The sequence below is a fragment of the Phalacrocorax carbo genome, chromosome 11 (genome assembly GCF_963921805.1).
Source record: "Phalacrocorax carbo chromosome 11, bPhaCar2.1, whole genome shotgun sequence".
Lineage (NCBI taxonomy): Eukaryota > Metazoa > Chordata > Aves > Suliformes > Phalacrocoracidae > Phalacrocorax > Phalacrocorax carbo.
Window position 1 is genome coordinate 9,025,512 of NC_087523.1, and position 21,453 is coordinate 9,046,964.

A 21,453-nucleotide genomic window follows, 5' to 3' on the forward strand; every position below is an offset into this window, starting at 1 on the left:
CCCGCCGCCTCGGGCGGGATGGAGCGAGGGGGAGGAACAGCGCCTTTTGCGCCGCCGCTCCTTGAGGCCCGTGGCGGGGCAGCCCCAGGGCTTCGCCACCGGCCCGGCCAGGCCAGGCGGGCGGTGTGAGGGGCCGGCGCCGGGCGGGCGGGCGGCGCGGAGCGGCGGGGCCCGGCGGGGCCCGGCCCTCCCCCGCGGCGGCGCTGGCGGGCGGCACGGAGCCTGCGCACTGCGCTCCCGCGTCCCCCTTCTGCCCGGCCGGCACTCGCGCGTCCCGGCGCTGAAGATGGCGGAGGGTGGTGGTGGCAGTGGCGCGGCCCCCCCCTCCAGCTCTTCCTCCTCCTCCTTGAAGGGGCTGCGGGAGCAGATGGGTGAGAGCGGGCAGCGCGGCGCCGGGCCGGGAGGGGGAGGAAGGGGAGGCGGGGGCCGGGCTGAGGACCCACTGCGCTCCGGCGGCCCAAGGGCACGGCCCACTGCTGGGGCCGGGTGCCCCCGCCCCGACCCGCTCGCCTTCCGCCCCGCAGTGCGCCCGGCCGCCTTCCCAGGGTGGGGGGGACGCGGCGCCGGACGCCGGCAGCGGGATCCGGGGGCGCCGGGCTTTGTGTCCGGCTGGCAAGGGGCGAGGCGCGCCTCCCGCCGCCCGGCCCCGGCCCCTCTCCCCGCCTGGTCGGGTCTGTGAGGCGGCGGGTCCCCGTCCCCCCCGCGGCGGTAATCGCTGACTCGGGACCCCTCGCAGGCTGCGGGCTGCAGCGGGGGCGGCTGCGGGACTGCCGCCTTGCACGAATCGCTTATTTTTCACCTCTTCTTGACGGGCTGAACTTCTCGGTGTCTGTGGGGGCTCTTGTGTTCAGGCTGGCAGCTACTGCAGATGGTTTGTCCCAGTGATGTGACTGGTGATTGCTCCGAGCCCCGAGCGCAGAAGGCAGGGACAGTCAGTGACATTGATTCCTAACCAAAGAGTTGTTAATATCTTTTTTTTTTCTTTTTTTTTTACTTTTTTGAAGTGGTGTCTTAAGAGCACTAACGAAACCCTGCTTCGTTTTGTCCCCGAGTGTGTTTATGTGCCTGTTTATACTGGAGGCCCTTTGTAATGTCATACTCTGAAACGGGTATTGTTGCGCGTGCTGTATGTTCCAAGCATAATTTCATGGCTTACCTCTGCAGGTTAGCTTTGTGGGCAAGCCATCAGAAATGGTAAACATTTTCTTATCCCAGACTAAAAAAAAAAAAAAAAAAAAAGAAAGAGAGAATTGTGGCTTGATCTAAACTACCTAACCTGGGCTATGTACAAAAACTAACCTGACAGCCTCTCGTTTGGTTGTTTTCAACGTACCTGAGTAATTACATAAAGAAGAGTGCTGGCAAAAGGTCCTGAATGCAGAGCTGTCATCTGGCAGTCTTCTTCAGTGTGTTGTGTGTCAGAAATATTATTTAATTGCTTTTTATTTCTCTTTCAAAATTAAGACAATCTAGTGCTCCAGAAGGATAACAGTCTTCCAAAAGGTAGCGCTTCTCACCTGCACGGACCATGTCTGTATGATCCTTATCCTCCCTGCTAGAACGGCTGAATTTTCTTTAGTGTATTGATGCACTTACGCTGTGGCTCCTAAGCTTTTCTAAAGATGGGTACCCACATTTGCTGACAGCTGTCAGGGCCTAGATTTAGTCCAAAAACCAGAGGCGAAATGTTCCTTTAACCAGGCAGCTCCATCTCCCTTTAGACGTGCACATGTTCTAGTATGCGCATCATGTTAAAAAAAAAAACAACAAACAAAACCCTCACTAGATCCTGGAAAGGCTAGACCTTGAGTTTTTTTTTCCCTGAGGGGGTAGAAGTCACTGAACCAGAATCTAGACTTCAATTTACATAGAGTGCATTTCTAGCAGTTACTGTGCTAGAAGATGAACGCGTTGCTAATGTGAATTGAAGCAACACTGTCTGTGAGTGTACAGGCCACTGCAGTTCTGCTTCTTCCTTCTTGTCAGTAGCACTCCCTCACTCTAGGGAAAGCAAATGATGTTTAGAAATCATCCTTGCAATCCAGTGGTTAACAGTGGAATTTGCAAGATAATTGCCACTGTATTTGCTGCTGTTTGGAGAAGTTGTGAGCAGCAACCAACCCTGATACCGCAGCTGTTTGGAGATGATGTGGAGGGAAAAAAAAGGCAGCAGGAGGAACCTTGTTCGGTCCTACGCTACTGTTCAGCAGGTTTAGGGAGGGACTTAACATTCTGCCTTTCTAAGCTCGGTTGGCTCTGTGGGGAGCTTCACGGTTCCAAAACACCTGCTTGCTAGGATACTTGCACCCAGTTTCTGCTGGTCTGTGGGCAGTTTTGTACTTTGCGGTCTTAATAGGGCGAACAAACATCTATGTAAAACAAATATAGTGCTCTGCGCCTTCAGTCATTTGCCAGTGAACTTCTGGTTGGGAATCTCATGTTTAAAGACAATATAAATTTGCAGCGTCTTGCTGAGAAACCACGGCTCTTTGGTAGTCTGACTAGGTGGTGTCCATATGCCTTTTGTATAGTTACCTTTTGCATAGGTTCCTTTTGTGGGTCCTTATTATAGGACACTGCTGGGTTCTTGTTCCCTGCTTCTGCTCTCTGTCACCAGCCTCTGGATACTGGTTTGATATGTGGCTGATTGGTGCTTGGTAATTATTTTAGGCCTTGAAAGTATAGAATCCCATGGTGCCGCTTGTTACTAACTTCTGTACTAATATGGTAAGTTTAAGGAGAATCTTTTTCTTATCAATTCAAGGTAGTATTGAGGTAAAGAAAAGGTGTTTCTATTTCTTTGACTATCAACTGCAATTAAGATTCTGCAGGCCAAGTCATGCCTGCTGTGTCAGTTCTACAATTCCTTTGCAATAATTTTCTGCCCTTACACACTTGTCCAATCTTATTTCCTTTAGGTGGATGACAAAAAGCAGAATTTGCTACTACAACTAGAAGCCAGTTAACATTTCTGTCAGTGATGCATGAACATGTGAACACTGTGAAACAGCAGTGCATAAATGGCAGTTGCTTACTCCATTCTTGTGATCTATTCTTGCTTCTGTCATCCTTGAGGGATGGATTTTTGCTCCTATTCTAAAACTGTAAACACTGCTGAGCTTCTTAAGATTTGAGAAGAGGGGAAGAGTCAGTTACTTATGGTTTACCCAGTAAGTGAGGTTTTTCTCGAGTGGTATGGATAATCAGAATAAAAATACATATAATTTAAGCTGTTTTAGCCTACATATATTGTTTTATCTTAATTTTCACTGAAATACTAAAATCTCCTATCCTGTCTTTTGTACTGTCAATGGTAGAGAATGTGTATTTGCTTTTGCCGGAGCTTGGCTGCGATGTTGTTAGGATTTCCACTAGTGTATTGAATTACTGTTGTAAGGGTTGTTCAAAACAGTATATTAAAATGCTGTATGTACATTTTCCTTTCCAAGACCTGCATGGTCTTTTGGGATAGTTGTCTCAGGACATGGGACAGAAATAAAGTGCCTTTTTCAACAAATCTAGCTGCAGGCATAATTCCCATGACCTGTATGGCCAAGCCCAGCTTGGTCAGAAGTTGTCTAATCACGAACAGCTCCATTCCATCTACTCAGTTGTTTCTCCCTGTGTAAGTGACACTGTCTGGCTTTGTCCATCTTGCCTGGAGCACAGTTCCTGGTAACTTCTTTACCAAACACATATACATGGAACTGGCATGAAAAGAAGGTTGGATGAATAACTGATAGTGAAACTTCATTGCTCAAGCAGGTAGTCAGGAACACACGCAGATTTGTCTGTTCTCTAGGTAATAGTTATAAAATGTAACTTAAGAACACAGGTTTGTACCAACACCTATGGAAGTACTAGAGGACTCCTTGGCAGAGTCTTTGTGGCAAAGTCCCATAACAGAAGCTGCTGTCTAGAGAAAATGATTTGGTCTCCGGGAGCCTCTGTCAGTCAGGCAACTGATGAATTGACCTCTGCATCAGAGCTGCTTGCTGGAAGAGAGAAAGAATTTACTTCTGAATTTGGATCCTTAAAAGCCTTTGGGTTTTACAGGGTAGTTAGGAGTAGAGGTGGGGTTCAAAACTTGTCTGGGAAGCTGCAAGACAAGGAAACTATTCGTTTGCCAGGTTTGTGATAGCATGGGGGTGTTGCAGTAAAAGCATCTTCAGCATTCAGTTGTTGTCTTATTTGGTTGTTTGTACAAATGGCTCATACATGTTCCATGTGTGGAGCAAAGGTGGCCCAGTGACTGGGACATTCAGCTGGTGTGCAGTAGGTCTGGCTTCAGTGTCTTGTTTTGTTAAACTCCTAATAACTTTGGAGAAGGTCTTTAAGGTTTTTCTGCGCTTCGTCTTTTTTCCCTGCATGGAAGTAGTATTTACACTGCTTTGCAGAGTGCCAAGGTCATAAATGCAAAGAACTGCACAGAAATGGGATTTCACGTAGAGCCCAGTGGTGAGAAAGAACATTCCCAAGTCAGGCTAAGAACTTAATGTAATTGTAATGGCTATGAGTCTTAATTTCATTTTGTGTTCATGGAAATGCAATAGTATGGAGTAGGGATAATTTCATGCTGATTCATAAAGATGTATGCTACGTATTAGGTGCTTAATGTTTTGAAGGTTACATCCAGTTGTAAGTGGTTTATTAAAAACATTTTATTCTAATTTAAAACTTTAAATTCTTAAGATTTCTCCAAATGCATTCAAGAAAGATATCCTCCTTGCTGTAAAGCAAAAAAAAAATATTTCTCAAAATCATGTGCATATACAACATATTTTTTGAAATTTCGTGTACGGAATGTTCCATTCTCTACATATTTCTTCATGTGTTAAAATTACAAAATATTAATTTGGATTCCATGCATCAGTTCAGATGGAAGTATTTAACAAATAATGACTTGCAAGGATCACAACTCTAATGGTGACAGCCTGGAGATGCTGTGGCTTGTACTATCCTTTACTGTGCATAGCCTTAAAATGTGACTAGGATTTAGGATGGCTGCTTCTTTACACACTTGGATTTTTCAAAAAGAAAACAGGAATATTTAAAGTACTCATATACTGTTATTAATTCTCAGTTCTTAAAAGCAATAAAGAGAGTTAAGAAGAAAAGCACTGGGTTACTATGAGATAAATGGAAGAAATACTCTGGGTTAGTAATAATTGTAGGGGTATCAAATGCTGCTGTCTCTCTAAACTTGATTAAATCATTGGAGATGTTTGCAGTCCTGTTGTGAAAGGATACCCTGGCAAATACTAGATGAATCCTGAGGTCCCTTCCAACCTGTGATTCTGTGAAATAAAACTCTGAGCATGCAATTTTAATGACTTCTTTGAATATAACTTATCAGATGACTTGCCATATTTTAAAAATAAACTAGGGACTTCAAATTCCTGGTCTGCTGCAAATAAATTAGCACCATTTAGCTTCCAATTATGCAGCTTACAACCAGGTAATTAGTAATTGATGATATGCTTTCGATGTGTTTGCACATGCCTGTCCAATAATTAAAACTGTTCTGGATGCTGGTAATTAACTTGTTTGGAGTGTGGGATTCATGGAAGAAAAATCAAATGTTGCTCAATGTGTTTTCATTTGAAAGAGAAGCCTCCTTCAAATGTCTTGCATAACACTTCAGCCATCCACCCTGTATGCTTGTGGTGTTCACAGTGTACTGACATGGACACAAGCATCTGCTTTCAAGGAAGACTGGCGAGGTTGCTTGACCTTTGTTTTCTTCTAAACTATTCTCATTTTCCAGTCAGTGTTGAACTTCTGCTTTCTAGGTGAAGGATCCACAGCTGAAGTTGCCTTTGAAGAAAACAGTTACTGCCAGTCATGCTCAGAATAGCTCTGTCTTTCCTCATAGCGTTTTGTTGCCATCATAATTCATAGGGAACTTTTAAAATACTGGTTTATGAGTACTTAACTGGCTTTTAATTTACAGACATCCTCTGCTGTTTAAATGCGCTGACCTGAATCTTGGGAGAGAGCAAAGATACTGTGATGGCCTGTGAATTGCTTTCTCTGGGCAAGTGTTTTAAAGCTTCCAAGTGTTAAAAATCCTCTCCCAAGTCCGAGAGGGATTGGCTACAAGAATATAGAAATCCTGTGGAGATCTTTATACTTAACATAATTTAATAGCACATGTTTATTCATATGAATGTTTATCCTCTGCTTAGTTTTGCCAAGAGAATTTCATAAAGGAACATCTTTCTGCAGCACAGTGTTGATCAATGATATGTAAGTTGTGTTCTGGACATTCAAAACTAAGGACGGTTGTCTCCAGACCAATCAGCGTCACCTTACTCGCTTTCAGATTTCTCTGAAAGACTTTCTGCCACTGGCTAATGAACTAAGCAAAAATATAGTCTTTTTATTGGTCTCTTTTGCCCTTTTATCCTGCTTGGGTTTTTTACACCCATTTGTCACTTTTCACTTACCCATTCGTTAAGCTCCTTGGGTCAGGGACTGATGTGTGGTTATTTTTCTGGGGTCCTACATTACTTGTAGTGGAATGCCTCAGAGCTTTCGGGGTTTTTTTGATGGTTAGGTTTAGCACGCAGTTTGAAGAAAACTTGCAGTGTAGTTCCTCTTACATTTTGTACCACTGAGTTCTGCTTTAGCTGGTGGGTTCGCTCCATTAAACGTACTGGACCTGTTAGTGTCTTGCAGCACTGTTGTATTGAATGATTTGGTTTGAGTTTGGAGGCTGGTCTCTTGGTAGTAAATACCAACACGGTCCCCCTTCTTCTGAAGTAGAGAGTGTTTGAATGAGCTCTGAAGTTGCCATAAGAAATTCATCAAGTGTAAAGGGCAAAAGCGGTACTTTTCACTGCTGTCACGTAAAGGAGCTATTATCCTTCCATCTAAAGAAAGCTCGAAATGGTGTTTTCACAGGGTTTGTCTCAAGTTAGTTGTGACTTGTGGTGCTAGGCAGTGTTCTTTGCTGGCATTGTTTGGGCTGGGTATATTAAACAATAGCCAGCCTGCAAACAAGAGGACAAGCATTTACATGAACGTTCTTCCAGCAAGCAAAAGAAACCAGACTGCTCAGGAAAGGGGGAAGTAGTGGATAGAACTTAACTGATTTCCAGCGTTGGGGATAGTGCAATATAAAAGAAAGAAAGAATACAATGGGGAAAACAGATGTGAAAGAGAAGAGAGCAAAAGTTTGTCTTGAAGTTACTTTTTGCAGTGGCTATGCGGGAGTGTGAACAGGAGTCAATTCAAGGAGGCTGCCAGAGATGGAGCAGTAAAGCAGAGCTTGCTGATTTCTGTATCTCTAGCTTTTGCTGATGCTTGAGCTAGAACTGCAGTAGGAACTAAACTGCTCGTGCATGTTAGAAGTGGGACTGCTCTGACATCTGTTAAGCCAGTCAAATGTGAGGGACAAACATGTTAAAAAAATTTTTCCCCTAATGTAGTCCAGGAGCCTGAGGCATTGGAAAGTCTAGGTAATGAAAGAAAATTATCTGTACAGCAGAATGGGTACTTACAGTCTTCCACTGTGTTTAAAACTCCACCATTTTACCTTTTTCATCCTGTAGCTGTAAAACCTTTGTCGAATTCTGTCAGGTTTGGAGTGTTTAATCTGTACACACCTATATATAAGAATTTAAGTTATGTCACATAACTACTCCATTTCACAGTGAATCCACTTGAAATGATGTAAGGGTGTGTTTATTACATAAGCTGCTTTCATTTTAGTCCAGTGTGTTGGGATATTTTGGAATTCCCACTATGCAGAAACAGGTAAATACTGATTTCTGTTACACTTGGGAAGGTTCACAAGGGACTTTTAGTCATACTTCATTGCATCAGCATTACAGTCAGTGTCTAATATATCCTTAAAAGAAATCACTCAAGGTGGATGAAAGCAATTTATTTTGTTTTGCAGTTGGTGAGAAGAGTTTGTAGTTGCCATCCCACAGAAACTTTGTGCAGAAGTATTCTCTTTACATCTAAAATACAACGTTAATGTATTCTGGTGGAGAATTTTACAGAGAGTATAAATACCTTAGTGCCTTGCTCTTTCACTGGGAAGCATAATGAGCGTTCCAACCTTTCAAACCTCTGGCTTCCCTGTGGCTGTATCTTATTAAGACTGTGCTTCTAGACAGCAAAGAACAGCAATGCGTGGCCATTTGCTAAAGAACACAATTGGGACTGTAATGTTTGTATATCCTTTATATAGGAAGCATCAGCTCTGAAGAGAGGTTGTGTAGATAAGCTTGGTAAGCACAATGCAATAAACTGACTAATAACTAATGCCAGGTAGAGCAGGGAAAAGATCTACTTGCGTTAAAGCGTGCAGGGAGTTGGGAGTATACTAACTGAAGTGCCCCCTTTGGAGGGCCTTTTTGTACAAATCATGTTATCATATCAAAAGGGAATGGCAATAAGATGCGCCGGGGAGGTTTAGTTTGGATATTAAGAAAAGGTTCTTCCCCCAGAGGGCGGTGGAGCCCTGGAACAGGCTCCCCAGGGAGGCATCACGGCACCAGCCTGGCGATATTCAAGAAGCATTTGGACGATGTCCTCAGACACATGGTATGAATTTTGGGGCTGTCCTGTGCAGGGACAGGAGCTGGACTTGATGATCCTTGTGGGTCCTCTCCAACTCAGGACACTCTGTGATTCTATACTGTGTTCTTTTTTTTTAAAAAAAAAGTAACAAATGGATCATGCTGAATGCAAACTTTTTGACATTACTTTGGGAAGATGAGGAAGAACTGTGGGGAAGAAGACAGTGGCAAAGGGGAAAGTGAAGGCAGCAGAAGGCCAGTGAGAGAGTATCAGGTTCAGTTTCATTTCTTTCAAGTGGTAATAACATACCTTATTAATAACCCCAAATTGTGAAGTTGGGTGCCTTTTCCAAAGGAAGGGGTAGATCTAGCTTGCCAGCCCCACGTACACAGGACAGGCAATGCTTCTTACCAACTTTACGATGGCTTGTGTAAGAATTGGTGACATCTCTTTGTTTTCTTTCAGCGTTGTGCTGGCAGTTGCTTTTCCCATTAGAGAAAAGCATAACTCTTGGCTGAGCAGCGTGAGCAAGGCTAAAATAAGAGAGTATGAGCAACAGCAGGAGTGAGTGAGGCCTCCACAGGAGACACGTTCACAGTATATACCAGTAGTGTTGGGACTAAGGATGGTACTCATCTGATGTGGCTGTCAGACAAGGGTGTAGCACCTCTGACTGTAGGACATTTTGGGAGATGGCTGCCAATTCTTTTAAGGAGAAATTTTGATTCCTTGGTCTGTGCTCATATTACATTCAAGTTTGATTTAGATTGTGTGTTTCCCCTGGGGAAAAGTGCACAGAGATTAACACACAAATTACTCTAGCAACCTTCCTGGTGCTTTTCCGAGCATGCCCTAGGCTGAACAAATATGGTAACACGTCTCTGAGATTGCTTCAGCCATTATTTTTGGAGGTTTCCTTACAAGAAATATTTGTTAAAATTTTTTTTAATGTTTCTAGCTCTTAATCTATGTACGGACGTTTAAGGTTAAGTAAAAACTATATTCTTGCAAATATGCCTCAAATACTTACTTGTGGAGCTGCTAATTCATATACTGCAAAGGAATGCTTGTGTCAAGCAGTTTTCCAGTGGGATCGGTACTTGTGATGAACTAAAGAAATCATCCTAAACTGCCTTGAACATTGGGAAGAAAACAGATTGTTGTACAGAATTAGCTGCAGAAATGGGCTTAAGGGCAGGAAAGCACATAAAGGCAGTAGAATAGGTATCTCATGCAGGGTAAAATACATAATGGAAGTGTGCAAATAGAGTCTGGAATAAGGATAAGACAACAGGAAGCTCTTCTGGCCTGCTGAAGCTGAGAGACAGCCTGCACTGCTTTCTGGAGATCTGTGTGCTTCCCATCTGGTGACTGTCCAGACAAAACAGGAGAACCATCTGCCTCCCAGCTGGTCTGTCAGAAGGTACCTGCTGGCTCATGTATTTGGTTGTGGAGCCTGTCAGTCCTTGCAGCCCAAAGATGGGACGCGAGGATGAACAGGGAAAGATAGAAAGAAGGGGAAAGAGGATTGCATACAGAGAGGGCTCTTCTGTTCCTCGGTAGAAGCTTTCTGTGTTGTCCACCTGTTTGTGTGAGCGAGCATCCTTTTCCTTTAAACAAGGAGTAATAGTATGAAACCAATACCCAGTTTTGAAAGCATCTAACTATATGATCTTGTGTCCATTTGCCTTAACCTGTTTTAATTAACAATATGCAGAAGACTTAAATTTGAATGCTGACTTCCCCCTGCATTCCTGAAAGCAAGCACAAAAATTATTAAAAGAAATAGGATCTGAGCACCATTACTGAACAGGATTGCTATCAGCTAGACAAACAGTAGCTGCCTGTAGTGGAGCAAGACAAAAATGACATCCTGCAGATTTGACACAGTTTTCTATAAAATCAGATATTTGTTGGGAAGTTCAGATTAGTTTTGTTTTATGGATTGCTTATTGGCTTGTTACCTGCTTTAAGCTTACTTGAAAATGCTTTGATTTATAACAAAGCTTAACATTCAGGAGACCTCCTAACTTCCAATTTCAAAGGCTTAGTCTGATTTTTTTGTTTGGTTTGCATAATGAGTCATTAAATCATAAGAACCAGAAGGATTTCTGTGACGGTCACCACTTTCTGCTCTCTTTCTGGTTCGGCGTGGGAAGGGATGAGCGAGTGGGGCAGCGTCCGACTGGGTCACGGATAGCGGGAGAGGCGATGGGATGGAAGCCCTAAACCTCGCTAGGTAAAGGGACAGAGCCAGTTCAGTCCCTAATGAGGTTTGCTAAGAAGAGCAACTATGTGGGTCCTTTGACAGTCCTGGCAAGGACCAAGGGTATTAACTCAGTGCAAGGATTGAAATAGAAATAAAGTTGTTATTTTTAGCACCGGTCTTTTCAGGGCATATCGGGAACCTGATCAGTGAAGGGACGTGCTGTCGTGCTTGGTGCAAGGGAGGTGTCGCCGTACCTGCGCAGTCAGCGTTACAGTGAGCTGGAAGGTGAAACTGGGGAGTCAGTTTTATCTGGCATGTTGCCTCCTGCAGCGGCCGGTTCCTGGTGCTTCCGTTGGTTTGGTTTATTCATGATACGCTTGACCAGACATGAAGTGCTAAACAGTGATGAGGATGAAGAAGAAAAACTGTTTCCCAAATTAACTGTGTTATGTTCCAAATAGCCCTGTTTGTGATACATGAATGCAAATATTATTATTGTCCACACGTGTGGCTTGTACTTTTATTAGTTTTATCTGAAGTATTCAAAGGTAAACTACTGTAAAATAAGCACACACATTATGCTGATAGATTATAGTTGTGAAAGCCTTTAGTGACTGCTGTGGGAGGGGGAGATCAGAATAGAGCTGAGATTTAATTTGCCTCTAAGACAATTTTTCTTGTTCAGGAAACTGGCTGGCTATGTCCATGAAGGCACCCCCCAGTAACACAGCACATGACACAGGTTGTGGTGAAATGGTTGTTAACTGGTTTCCCGTTCTGGGGTATCCTGATTAATTACAGAGGTATTAGGCTTATTTTACAGAGATATTAGATTTTGTGGAAAATTCTTTTCAGTGAAGCTTTGCTCCATAGCAGACTGCTATATTCATCATGGAGGACTAGGAAAAAAAATTACAGAAGTCTGTGCCAAAGAATATTTAAATGTATTAAAATTAGGATATCTTTTATCATATTAAAGGAAAATAATATCTGTAGTTTTTAAAATGGTTGCAGGGTACAACAGTATGCAATTTATTTTCTTTTACTGTAAATCACAGTTTAAATAGTGTAAATTCACCATAAAATTGACAAGGGTTGTAAAATCTGTTGACCTGACACTTGATGAAACTGAGCTCACACATCTTGGGGATGTATGTAATGATGGCTGTTCCCCTCTTAAACTTTTGTTCAAATCCCCAGTTCGCTTCTAATTCTAACTTGCTGTTAGTTAAAAGGATTGCTTCTGTGTAACACGAAGGGGCACTCCTAGTGCCTTTAAATCTGCTACTTTCAGATTTGTAAGCACATCGTTTGTATGCAGATAATGAAGCACTGAAGCAGAGAACATAAATATTTCAACTGACATAAAAAAACCCCTGACATACGAAATCCTTTGGCTAAGTATTTCTAGACTTTTTTCACCTCTGTGTCCTTTGCAAGCTGTACTGTTTCTGTAACCCACTTTCCTGTTCTATAGAACCTCAAGTACTTTTTGCAAACTTAATTAATTAGTTAGGATGGACTGACTAATTGTTTTGCAGATAAGACACACTTTTTTAAATGAGTGCCTTCTCATCATGAACATTATTCAAGTGTTTATTTTTTAAAATTAATAAATAAATGCATAATCCCCTACATCCATTATGACTGGTTTGTTCAGGAAGATTTCTAATAATAAAATACTTTTGCAAGTAAAATAAAGTTAATATTGGAGCTGTTTAAATTGAAGCTTGCTTCCTGCTGTAACTTTGTTACAGAAATGTGGATGCTTAAACTTTTGAGAGTTGAGGTGAAATTCCAGTGTTGGTCTTAACTAAACCTGGTGCAGGTGTAGGGTGAATTTATTCTGTTGGGCTCGTTTCCCAGCTGGGCTGAGCGGAACTGGCTCAGTCTGCTTGTACCCCTCCTGTCTCTTCTCCATTGCTGATGGAGACTGAAGAAAAGAGGCAACTGGGTTTCGGTATTTGTCTTAACTTTAAATGGTATTTGAAGCTTATGTCCTTTCAGTCTTTGTGATCTACAAAGGTGTCATTGGATATAAATGCCCAGGCTGTATATTTTTGCTCTCAGAAAAACCTGCAGTAGGCTGGTTTTCCTCAGGCTGTTTTCACATCTAATTGTGTTAAAAATATATAATTTTGTTGTTCTCCACTTGGGAATCTAGTCCAAAAATTCTCCATCCATGTGACATGCAACAGTGTACAAAATCAGCTTTTTGACTGACTTTGGTCTATATAGTGAAATTACAGTGAGCCCTTTTTAAGTGTTCTCTTTGCCAGTTGATAATCTTACCATGTCACACCATATCTGGTCTCTGACTTGTTTGAAAAGAGCCTCAGAGATGTACTGAGGGATGGAACTAAGGAAGACTTTTGTTTGATGCTGCAATGAAAATTAATTCAAGACATGGCAACAGCTGCGGGTGACAATTTAGAGTTGCTGAATAAGTATTGTAATCAGCATTTATCACTGACATCACATGGGATTACATACTTTGAGGTGATTGTTCTTGGGCACAGCCTTTGGGAGGGTTATTACCATGACACAACTAGTTGTCATGGCAGTGCGCAGAGAAGAGGGAGGCTCTTCCTTCCTCCTTTGCGTTCTGCACTACTCTATTAAAGGGAAGCCTGAGATCATCAGCAAAGCTGTTGTCTTGGTTTTTTTTAAATGTAACACCAAATTCTGCTGCTCGTCCTTCATATTATGGTTGCAATTGCAGCACGTTATGCGTTGTTTTTGTGGGTTGCCTTTTTGGTTTAAAACAGGTGTAGACTTCTGCTTTCTCATGTTTGGTTGATTGTGTGGTATATTCTCTTGCTTCCCCAGAAGTTGGGCTTTTCTCTAAGAACCAAGCTGATCTCCCTGTGTCTGTCAGCCAGCGTGAGAACAAGGTGTCACTGCTGTAAGGGCACTCCTGTTCGAAGCTGTGTGCTAAAATGGGGTAACGCTGTGCTACAGGTTTCCCTGCCTGCTTTCTCTGTAACACCTCACCTTTGCACCCTAAAAGGTGATTAGTAAAAGTTGATACCAAAATAAAGCAAATCTGTGGAAGTGATACAGTAAATTTAGTCTCCCTCACTACTTAATGGGTTTCACTATTTAGCGAAATTAATATTGCTAGCATTTAATTTCTGTATGGTTAAGTGGGACTCGTAGCCCTGCAGTTCACTGTACTCACCTTGGTGAAACTCATGTAAGGTGAATGGGTCTCTGCACAAATGCTCAAATTACTGTTTTGGAGTCTAATTTATAATTAACGTTTATTTTTGAAGATCCAGTTTTAGAAGTACATTGTAAGCATCCCTTAATGGTTTACTTTATGCAGCTAATCCGCTTTGTTTCATGTCATGAAATAATGAAAGACCTTCATAAACCTTTCACTGCTTGGGTCTCATCAGAATATGATTCTACCAGTGCTAATCGACTGTTACTTATACGTATTCAGCCTGCAAATACACATGTGGTAGCAGAGTTTTATTATTAAGGGCAAGTCAGGCTCATAATTTTGGTAAATAATATTTTTCTTCTTAGAAAAGTTCTTTAAGTTTGATCTTTAAATTTTTTTTTTTCTTAAACTCTGGAGTCCATTGCTACACATGTTAAAATATAAGGTTTGGTAACTGTTGTTTTTACAAGCAAAAGCTGTGCCAGATCGGAAGCCTCAGTCGACACATTTTTTCTTCTTGCAAGTTGAGCAGTCCCAAGTTAGTTATTTAATAAAAGGATCTGCAACCTCAGATAGAAACTTATGTATTTATTTTAGATATTTATTTTATTAGTTTTGGTTGTAGAGCTTTTCTTAATATGGTATGATTCTTTCTCGCAGTTGCTGCAGCCCAAGCCATAGCAGAAGAAAGAAGAAACCAAAGCGGCATTTGCCCTATTGCAGTCCAGACCTCAATAAATATAAAGACAGCAACTAAACCAGGTATAATTACTGGTCATTGTTCTTAATGAAGTACTGGGTTCACAAGGGAGAGTTAGTAGGGACTGAATAAAACATCTTTTTAAAAATGAGTTTGATTCTCTTCAGTAGTCATCAGAGCATAAAGCACCTGGTAGATGGTTCGTAGGTTCATTGAAGGTCTGGTTTTGATGACAGACTTTTGCTCTTGATTCGTTCAGAGTTCAGTTGGTGAAGTTTCCTATCGTTTCAGCGGGGCATAACAACAAAGATAATTTTCTTTTGTGGTCTGGTCAGAATGCCAGTTCACTTCTTGCTGAAATTCAAATTTTTATACCAGCAGAGACTTAAACAGTCTTGGTCCTGCTTAGCCTGCAAACTAGCTATCCTACAGCATTTTGAATTTATCATGATGGGTGAACTATCTGCTCTCAGACTGAGTTTTCCTAGCTTCCTGTAATTCTTGATCATAGGACTTAATATGTACAAGAATGAGGATCAGAGCTGAATTTGGAATAAGGGTATGTTCCTCACATATCTGACTTCTGCTCAGGCTTTTGACTGTACTTTTAATCTTGTCTCTGCTTTCTGCTGCATCTATTAAAAATAGTGGGTTGGTTGTTGTGAGGGAATAGAAAGGAGAAGAAACAGGAAGATATTCAGCTTCCTATGCATTTTTCAGATGACATCTTTAACCTCTATATAGAATGTGCAGTGCTTTGGTGGTATGTGTCTCTCTCAGGAAGTTCCATTACCCTTTTGATAGTAGAAACTTTCAACTTTTTTATTTAAATTTGAATATTCAACATAACTGACAATTAAGTGTCTTCAATTTTCCTTTTGACAGTGATAGATGGTTCTACTCTGAGAACAGAAGAAAGACAAAGACTGGCAAGGGAGCGTAGAGAAGAGCGGGAAAAGCAACATGGTATTTTCATGTTTCATTTAAAATACAGTTTCCTAAAATATTTGTGATGAAGGAATAATTTATTCTCTTACTCCTTGTTGAGTCACTTTTTTCGGCCTGCTGAGGACAAGAGACAAGGTCTGCTTTTGGTAGTGCATCAGTGACCGTCTGTGAACCTGAATGGAGAAGTATTAGATTCGAGAGGAAAACATTCCAGAGATTTTTAGCTTCTTGAAGCTCTGTGTCACTTCTGACCTTCCTTTTCTCAGTGACCACCAAGCAAATTTAGCCAATTTATTACCGAAAGCCTTAACAAAACCACTTCAGCAATGGTGACTTTTAGCTTAGAACTGCTTCCCGTAGCCCTGAAGACTGAGGTTTGGGGAACACTGATTCAGAGAAAACCAAAAAAGATTTAGTTAGTAAAATGATTGCCTTGAACACTGCTTCCCTTGTTTCTTAGCACACTGAAAAGACTCCTAGATTGAAGTGTCAGCAGTATATGCTTTATCTTAGCAAAGAATCTGAGACCTAGAGAAGTGCATAAAAGCCTTGCCCAGCTTTATGCCATTTGTGACGTGAATCAGTGCATATAAGTGCAGCAAGAGATGAAAGGGTCACAGTATGCCCTGCAGTGCTGGCTCTTGGTCTCCCAGCTTGTGAGGAGTTGTGTCTCTCTGGCCTGTATGTTTGCTTCTTAACATAAAAGCAAAACCACACAGGAGCAGGAGTGATTGCGTTAGGATAACATGGAGAGGATAGGACTAGGACACAAAAATTCAGAAGTATTTTGGGGGCCTTGTGTAGATACTGCCTGTACATTGTTGATATAATTATCTGGTGTCTCGGTTTGTTTCATCTGTCTAGCCACAGAAAATACCTCCACTGTGTATTCAACTTTTGTGTCACAGGACTTGAAGCTTCCTGCTAAACTGTGCACAGCTGCTCCTAGGTGGAGGCTGCAGAGGATAGTGACATAACTATTTTGAACTCGGATGCAATAACTGTGGGGTTTTCCCATCTTGTCACTCGGTGCTTTGAATCATTTCATTATATCTTGTTCTAAAAAAATGAAAATCGCAACATAGAAAGGTCTGCCCTTTGATATTCAACTTACTACTTACTTATAAAGACTTCACTATTAGGATGACAAGAAAAGTATAAGCTTAACATATAGGATATATGCATATCCTGACATTCCTGTCTAGACAGTAAAGTCTAATGGCAGGAAAGGTTCCAATTCCTGCCCAGCCAGGGGATAGAATTGAAGACACCTCTGTCATCATGTGCAGTGTCATCCAGCACTGCAAGCTAATCTTGCTGTATGTTGTAGCTTTAAGTGGCAATAATTTTGCTTGGCAGTGTTTTGACTGTAAGTTGCATTGTAATATCAATGAATAGTTAAGTTTGATTTTAATTTTTACTTAAAAATTTACAGCTGCCAAAGAGACGCAAATCCTTGAAAAGGAGAGAAAAGCAAAACTCCAGTATGAAAAACAATTAGAAGAAAGGCAGAGAAGGCTAAAAGAACAGAAGCAGAAAGAGGAACAACGGAGGGCAGCAGTAGAAGAAAAGAGAAAACAAAAAATAGAGGAGGAAAAGGTACTTTGTGTCAAAGTTCTATAATTTTAAAGAAATTCCTAAATTATTTTCCTACATTACTGTGCTCTGATGTGGTGTGAAATAGAAAGAGAAATGGTGAATGTATTAGAACATAAAAATATTTTCCACATCTGTATAGTGGGCTATGTAGACACACATCCTCCTTCCCCATCCCAGGCCTAGCTTTAACTATCCCCGAGGCACTCAGGACTTTAGGAGCTGTGGTTGCAGCAAAAGCACGACATGCACATGTCCTTTCATAAGCTAGTTGTAAGAACTTGCTGTGGCTCATTGGTGAAGAGCATGTAAGCCTGGCTGGCGGTTCCCTTGGAGTCCCCCAGTTGTTCTAGCCATACATCTTTTTTACCCCTTTTGACTGGCAGCATTGTACACTGGTGTTTGGTTATCTGTAATTGGCTTCTGGGTGTGTTCAGATAGATATTCCATTTGAACTTCATGGAATAGTTTACATCGCTGAAGAACAAGCAGAAATGTTTGGGTGGGCCTTGACTGCAGTCCAGTGCAGTGTGATCTCTTTAAGCAACTCCTTTAAGCAAAAAGCGTCCCTTATGCTTCAAGAGGTGTTGCGCCTAAGCCTGTAGTACATGTGTACATATAATTCTGAGGATGGTGGATATGTTTTAAATGGCCACTGGGGTGAATAATCAAGGAAGACAAGGACCAGCCAATGAATTATTGGTGTTAACCTTGTCTTTTACTTGGTCTCTGGAGGAAGATGGCTTTGTACATAGAGAGTTATACATGAAGAATCCAGCACATGGGAAAATGGTGTGCACTTGACCTGTAAACCTTGCTTTCAACCAGAAAGTGAAAACAGATCTTGACTTTTGTAGTCTGACATTAGAAAATAAATCACTTTTAAAGAAGCTAAGCCATTGTACGGCAATATTTGCCAGCAAGATGTCATCTACTCTTGTAAATATAGCAGATAGAAGTTCATGAAAAAGATAGTCTCCATCATTCTTGTTTGGTACTTCAGTCAAGTCTCATTTAGTTAATCACCTTCCTTAGATAAAGTAGAATAAGAAGCACAGTAGCAAACACTGTGGAAAAATAAGTGGTTTTCTGCCTAAGAAAGTCCTGAAGACAACTAGCTGTGGCTAGGGTTGAGATACCTGTCTTCTCACAGTTACTCAGTTATCCAGTACAGCTGTGTAACTTATGTTGATGTCTTGAGCTGATAACTAATTTTCGATTGTTTGTGAAGTGAAGCCTATGGTTTTAACTATGACTTTGCAGAATTACCACACTGCAGATACCTCCATAATACATAATGTCTGGGTACTTTGGCGCCTTAGGTAAACTCTAGTTCAGGTGTCTTTAACAGAGGGAAAACTAAGCTTTATATTTCAAACAAAAACTTTCAATTTTATCTGCTGTCAGTGAATGGAATCCTTCCTCCCGTTCTTCCAAGTTTACTTTGTTATGCACTGCGACTTTTTCAGTTTGTGTTGTGAAATGATGTTGAAAGAAGGTGAAAGTCTTTGTGTCTCCAAGAGGGAGAAATGTTTGGATAACGAGTCTCTTTGGTATCTTACTGCAGCGTATCGGCAGTAAATACTGCTTCAAAAGATCACTTGGGATATGACTATTCCAGAACAGAAATCTGTTGTTGACGCATGTATGGAAACCTAGCTGATTATGAAGAAGAAACAGTCTAGCGTGGTTACAGTTCATCTTTATGCACAAGAGATAAAGTTCCCACATTAGCAGTTACTAGTCCTGGAGACAGAAGAGAAAGCTTCTTTCAGTCCTCTTTGTCCTGTCAGCAGTGGTTGCTGAGGCCTGGAGTTGATTGGTCTTTTTTGCAGTTCTGCCTTCATGTCTTGCTATTTCTGGTTTCATCATATCTCTATTAATGCCAGAATCTGTTAAGACTTGGGTCAGTGTTTGTGTGGTTCTATGAAAATACAAATAACCTTATACTTGGTATTTTATAATGGAGAATTTTTAGCAACATTTAGAAATAACTTCAGAAAATAAATAGTTTAAAGGGTAAGCAATGATTTTTGCTCACTTTGGGGTTCATCCCTATTTAGAAAATAAGTAATGCTGTTTACTGAATAGGAAATCTGTTTGGTGGCTGTTTTAAGTAAAGAATAGAATAGATTATCTGTGCTTTAGCTCAACCTAATCATGTTTGCAGTGTTTTGAAACAATTAATTGCCTTTAAAATTCTTCACATGATAGTTTTTATAATATAATAACAAAATAATAAATAAATAAATAAAATAAAGCTTGTTATTATGCAGTAAAACAGATTTTAAATCATAATGGGGGAAAAATATTTTGTCTTCTGGCATGGCTGTGCTTTATAGTTCTATAGCTTCATAGAGGTGTTGTTTGATGATAGGAGCGATATGAAGCAGTTATGCATCGCACCTTGGAACGGAGTCAGCGACTGGAAACACGACAGAAGAGATGGTCATGGGGAGGGTCGGTAACTCCAGATTCAGAGAGCAAAACAGGTAAGTAGCACCTTTTCTAGCATGGCTAAAATCACAGAATATTATGTACGAACACTGGCAGGTGCAGCGCTATTCATAGGGACTTGGGCATCCTTTCCTGTCTTGGCTCTTACAACAGGATCTACGGGTAGCTCTTGCAGAAAGATTCATATCTGTACTTGCCCTGAAAAGCTGCTCAGACTTAGAGCTATTTTTGACTTTGGAAAGAACTAGAGAGAAGCCACATGGGAAATACACCTGGCAGCACTGCATTGCCAGCCCCCAGGCATCAGATAAGGGGAATTGTAATGTGTAATGTTAAAATAATTCCGATTCCTTCAAATGCAGTACATGTGTGCTAAGACTCATGATAAACAGAACAAAACAAAAAAAACAGTTGTACAGTAGTATTACATCTAAAACATTTAGACACACCTTTAGAGTTACAGAATGCTAACTGATTATTTGAATGACCAGTAATGGGTAAGGAGATGCAGTGGGCAGTGTCCAAGCTTCTTGGAGAATAGGTTCTGTTCTAGACTAGGTGATGCATTTTAATGCTGTTTAATTTGGGCTGAGATTGTTTCCTATTTCACACAATTAACCATTTGTCCTTGTATACATTCTGGAATGAGACCAGGAAATCAGGATTGCAGTAGAAGGGATCTTTTTATGCACTCCCTAACTGGAAGACCCCGCCAATAAGTAACTTAACATAAGTTATTGTCCAGGAATTAAAAGAAATAAAATAAAATAAAAAATGCTTCAATTCAGCCAATCTTCTGAATTGGTCGAATTGTACTAGGTGTGTTTTAGTAGTGTCTTCTGTCAGCTTGAGTGTTGACTTTTAAGTGCTTATTTATAACATGTTTGAAAGTGCTTTGATATAAATTAGATTATGATATCCAGCTCCCCCATTTTTTGGTTAAGTTGCATTGTTTGCTATTTGACCTTGTGACTTAGCTTACAAACCTTCTTCCTCTACAGAACAACAGACTGCAGATGAAGGTGGAACTGGTGGTATTGATTTCTAAAATGTTCTTTTTCTGTTGTTTCACACTCACTACTAACCTTTTAAACTTGAGTTCTTGTTTCTCTGAAAGTAAGGAAAAACGTCATCTTATAGATCTTTCCCTGGATCTTGGCCAGCTGTGCAACAAATGTGATCCCTAAGTAGAAAGCAGCCCTCTATGGTTTTAACTATCCCTCCCAGCTAATTAAACTGCGGCTTAAGTCATTGCATCCTGAGGGAGTTTTCAGGGAAAGGATATGTGTGCATTTGGGTTTTTAAAGATGACTGGGTACAGCGTGGGGGAGGAGAAGAGAAATTCTTAGTGGTATGTATTTGAATATAAATTAGCTCAGTAGTCTAAGCTTTTTTTTTTTTAAAAGGCAGTTTCAAACCCTTTCATTGTTTCCTAATTTGCAAAAAATACCTGGTAGGGCTTGGTTTGTTTTCTTTTTCCCTTGTTTTACCAGCAATTGAAGTAACATTTGCAAAATCAAATTATATTTTGCTGAAACTTTGTGAAAGGGAGTGGATCCTTTGTGCAGTTTGATACTTTTTCCAAGAAGAGTTCTGCAAAACCGGGTCTGTACAATTATCTAAACATCATTCTATATATTAAATGTGTTTTCATTGGATTTCTGGCACTTTACAGTCCACAGACTGAGCCATTCATAGAAATGCTTTGGATCACTGATATATTTGTCAAGGCTATATGTTTAATAAGCAAAATTTTTTCTTGTAGCTAGTTTAAGATGATAGCTCTCTGCTGAGACCCAGCTAAATCTGAATTCTGAAAATCTGTGCATGCTCACAGCA

General features: G+C 41.0%; 1 protein-coding gene across 1 annotated transcript in view; it reads left to right on the forward strand.

The window, feature by feature from the left end:
• The first annotated feature begins 219 nt into the window (after positions 1-219).
• The window catches only part of MAP7D3 (MAP7 domain containing 3), a 46,177-nt gene continuing 24,943 nt past the window's right edge, over positions 220-21,453 (forward strand). Inside the window, exons 1-6 of the mRNA XM_064462940.1 lie at positions 220-371; positions 14,574-14,675; positions 15,499-15,579; positions 16,997-17,160; positions 19,535-19,649; positions 20,616-20,648. Coding sequence (XP_064319010.1) covers positions 287-371; positions 14,574-14,675; positions 15,499-15,579; positions 16,997-17,160; positions 19,535-19,649; positions 20,616-20,648 — 580 coding nt within the window. The 5' untranslated portion in view covers positions 220-286. The remainder of the gene's footprint in view (positions 372-14,573; positions 14,676-15,498; positions 15,580-16,996; positions 17,161-19,534; positions 19,650-20,615; positions 20,649-21,453) is intronic.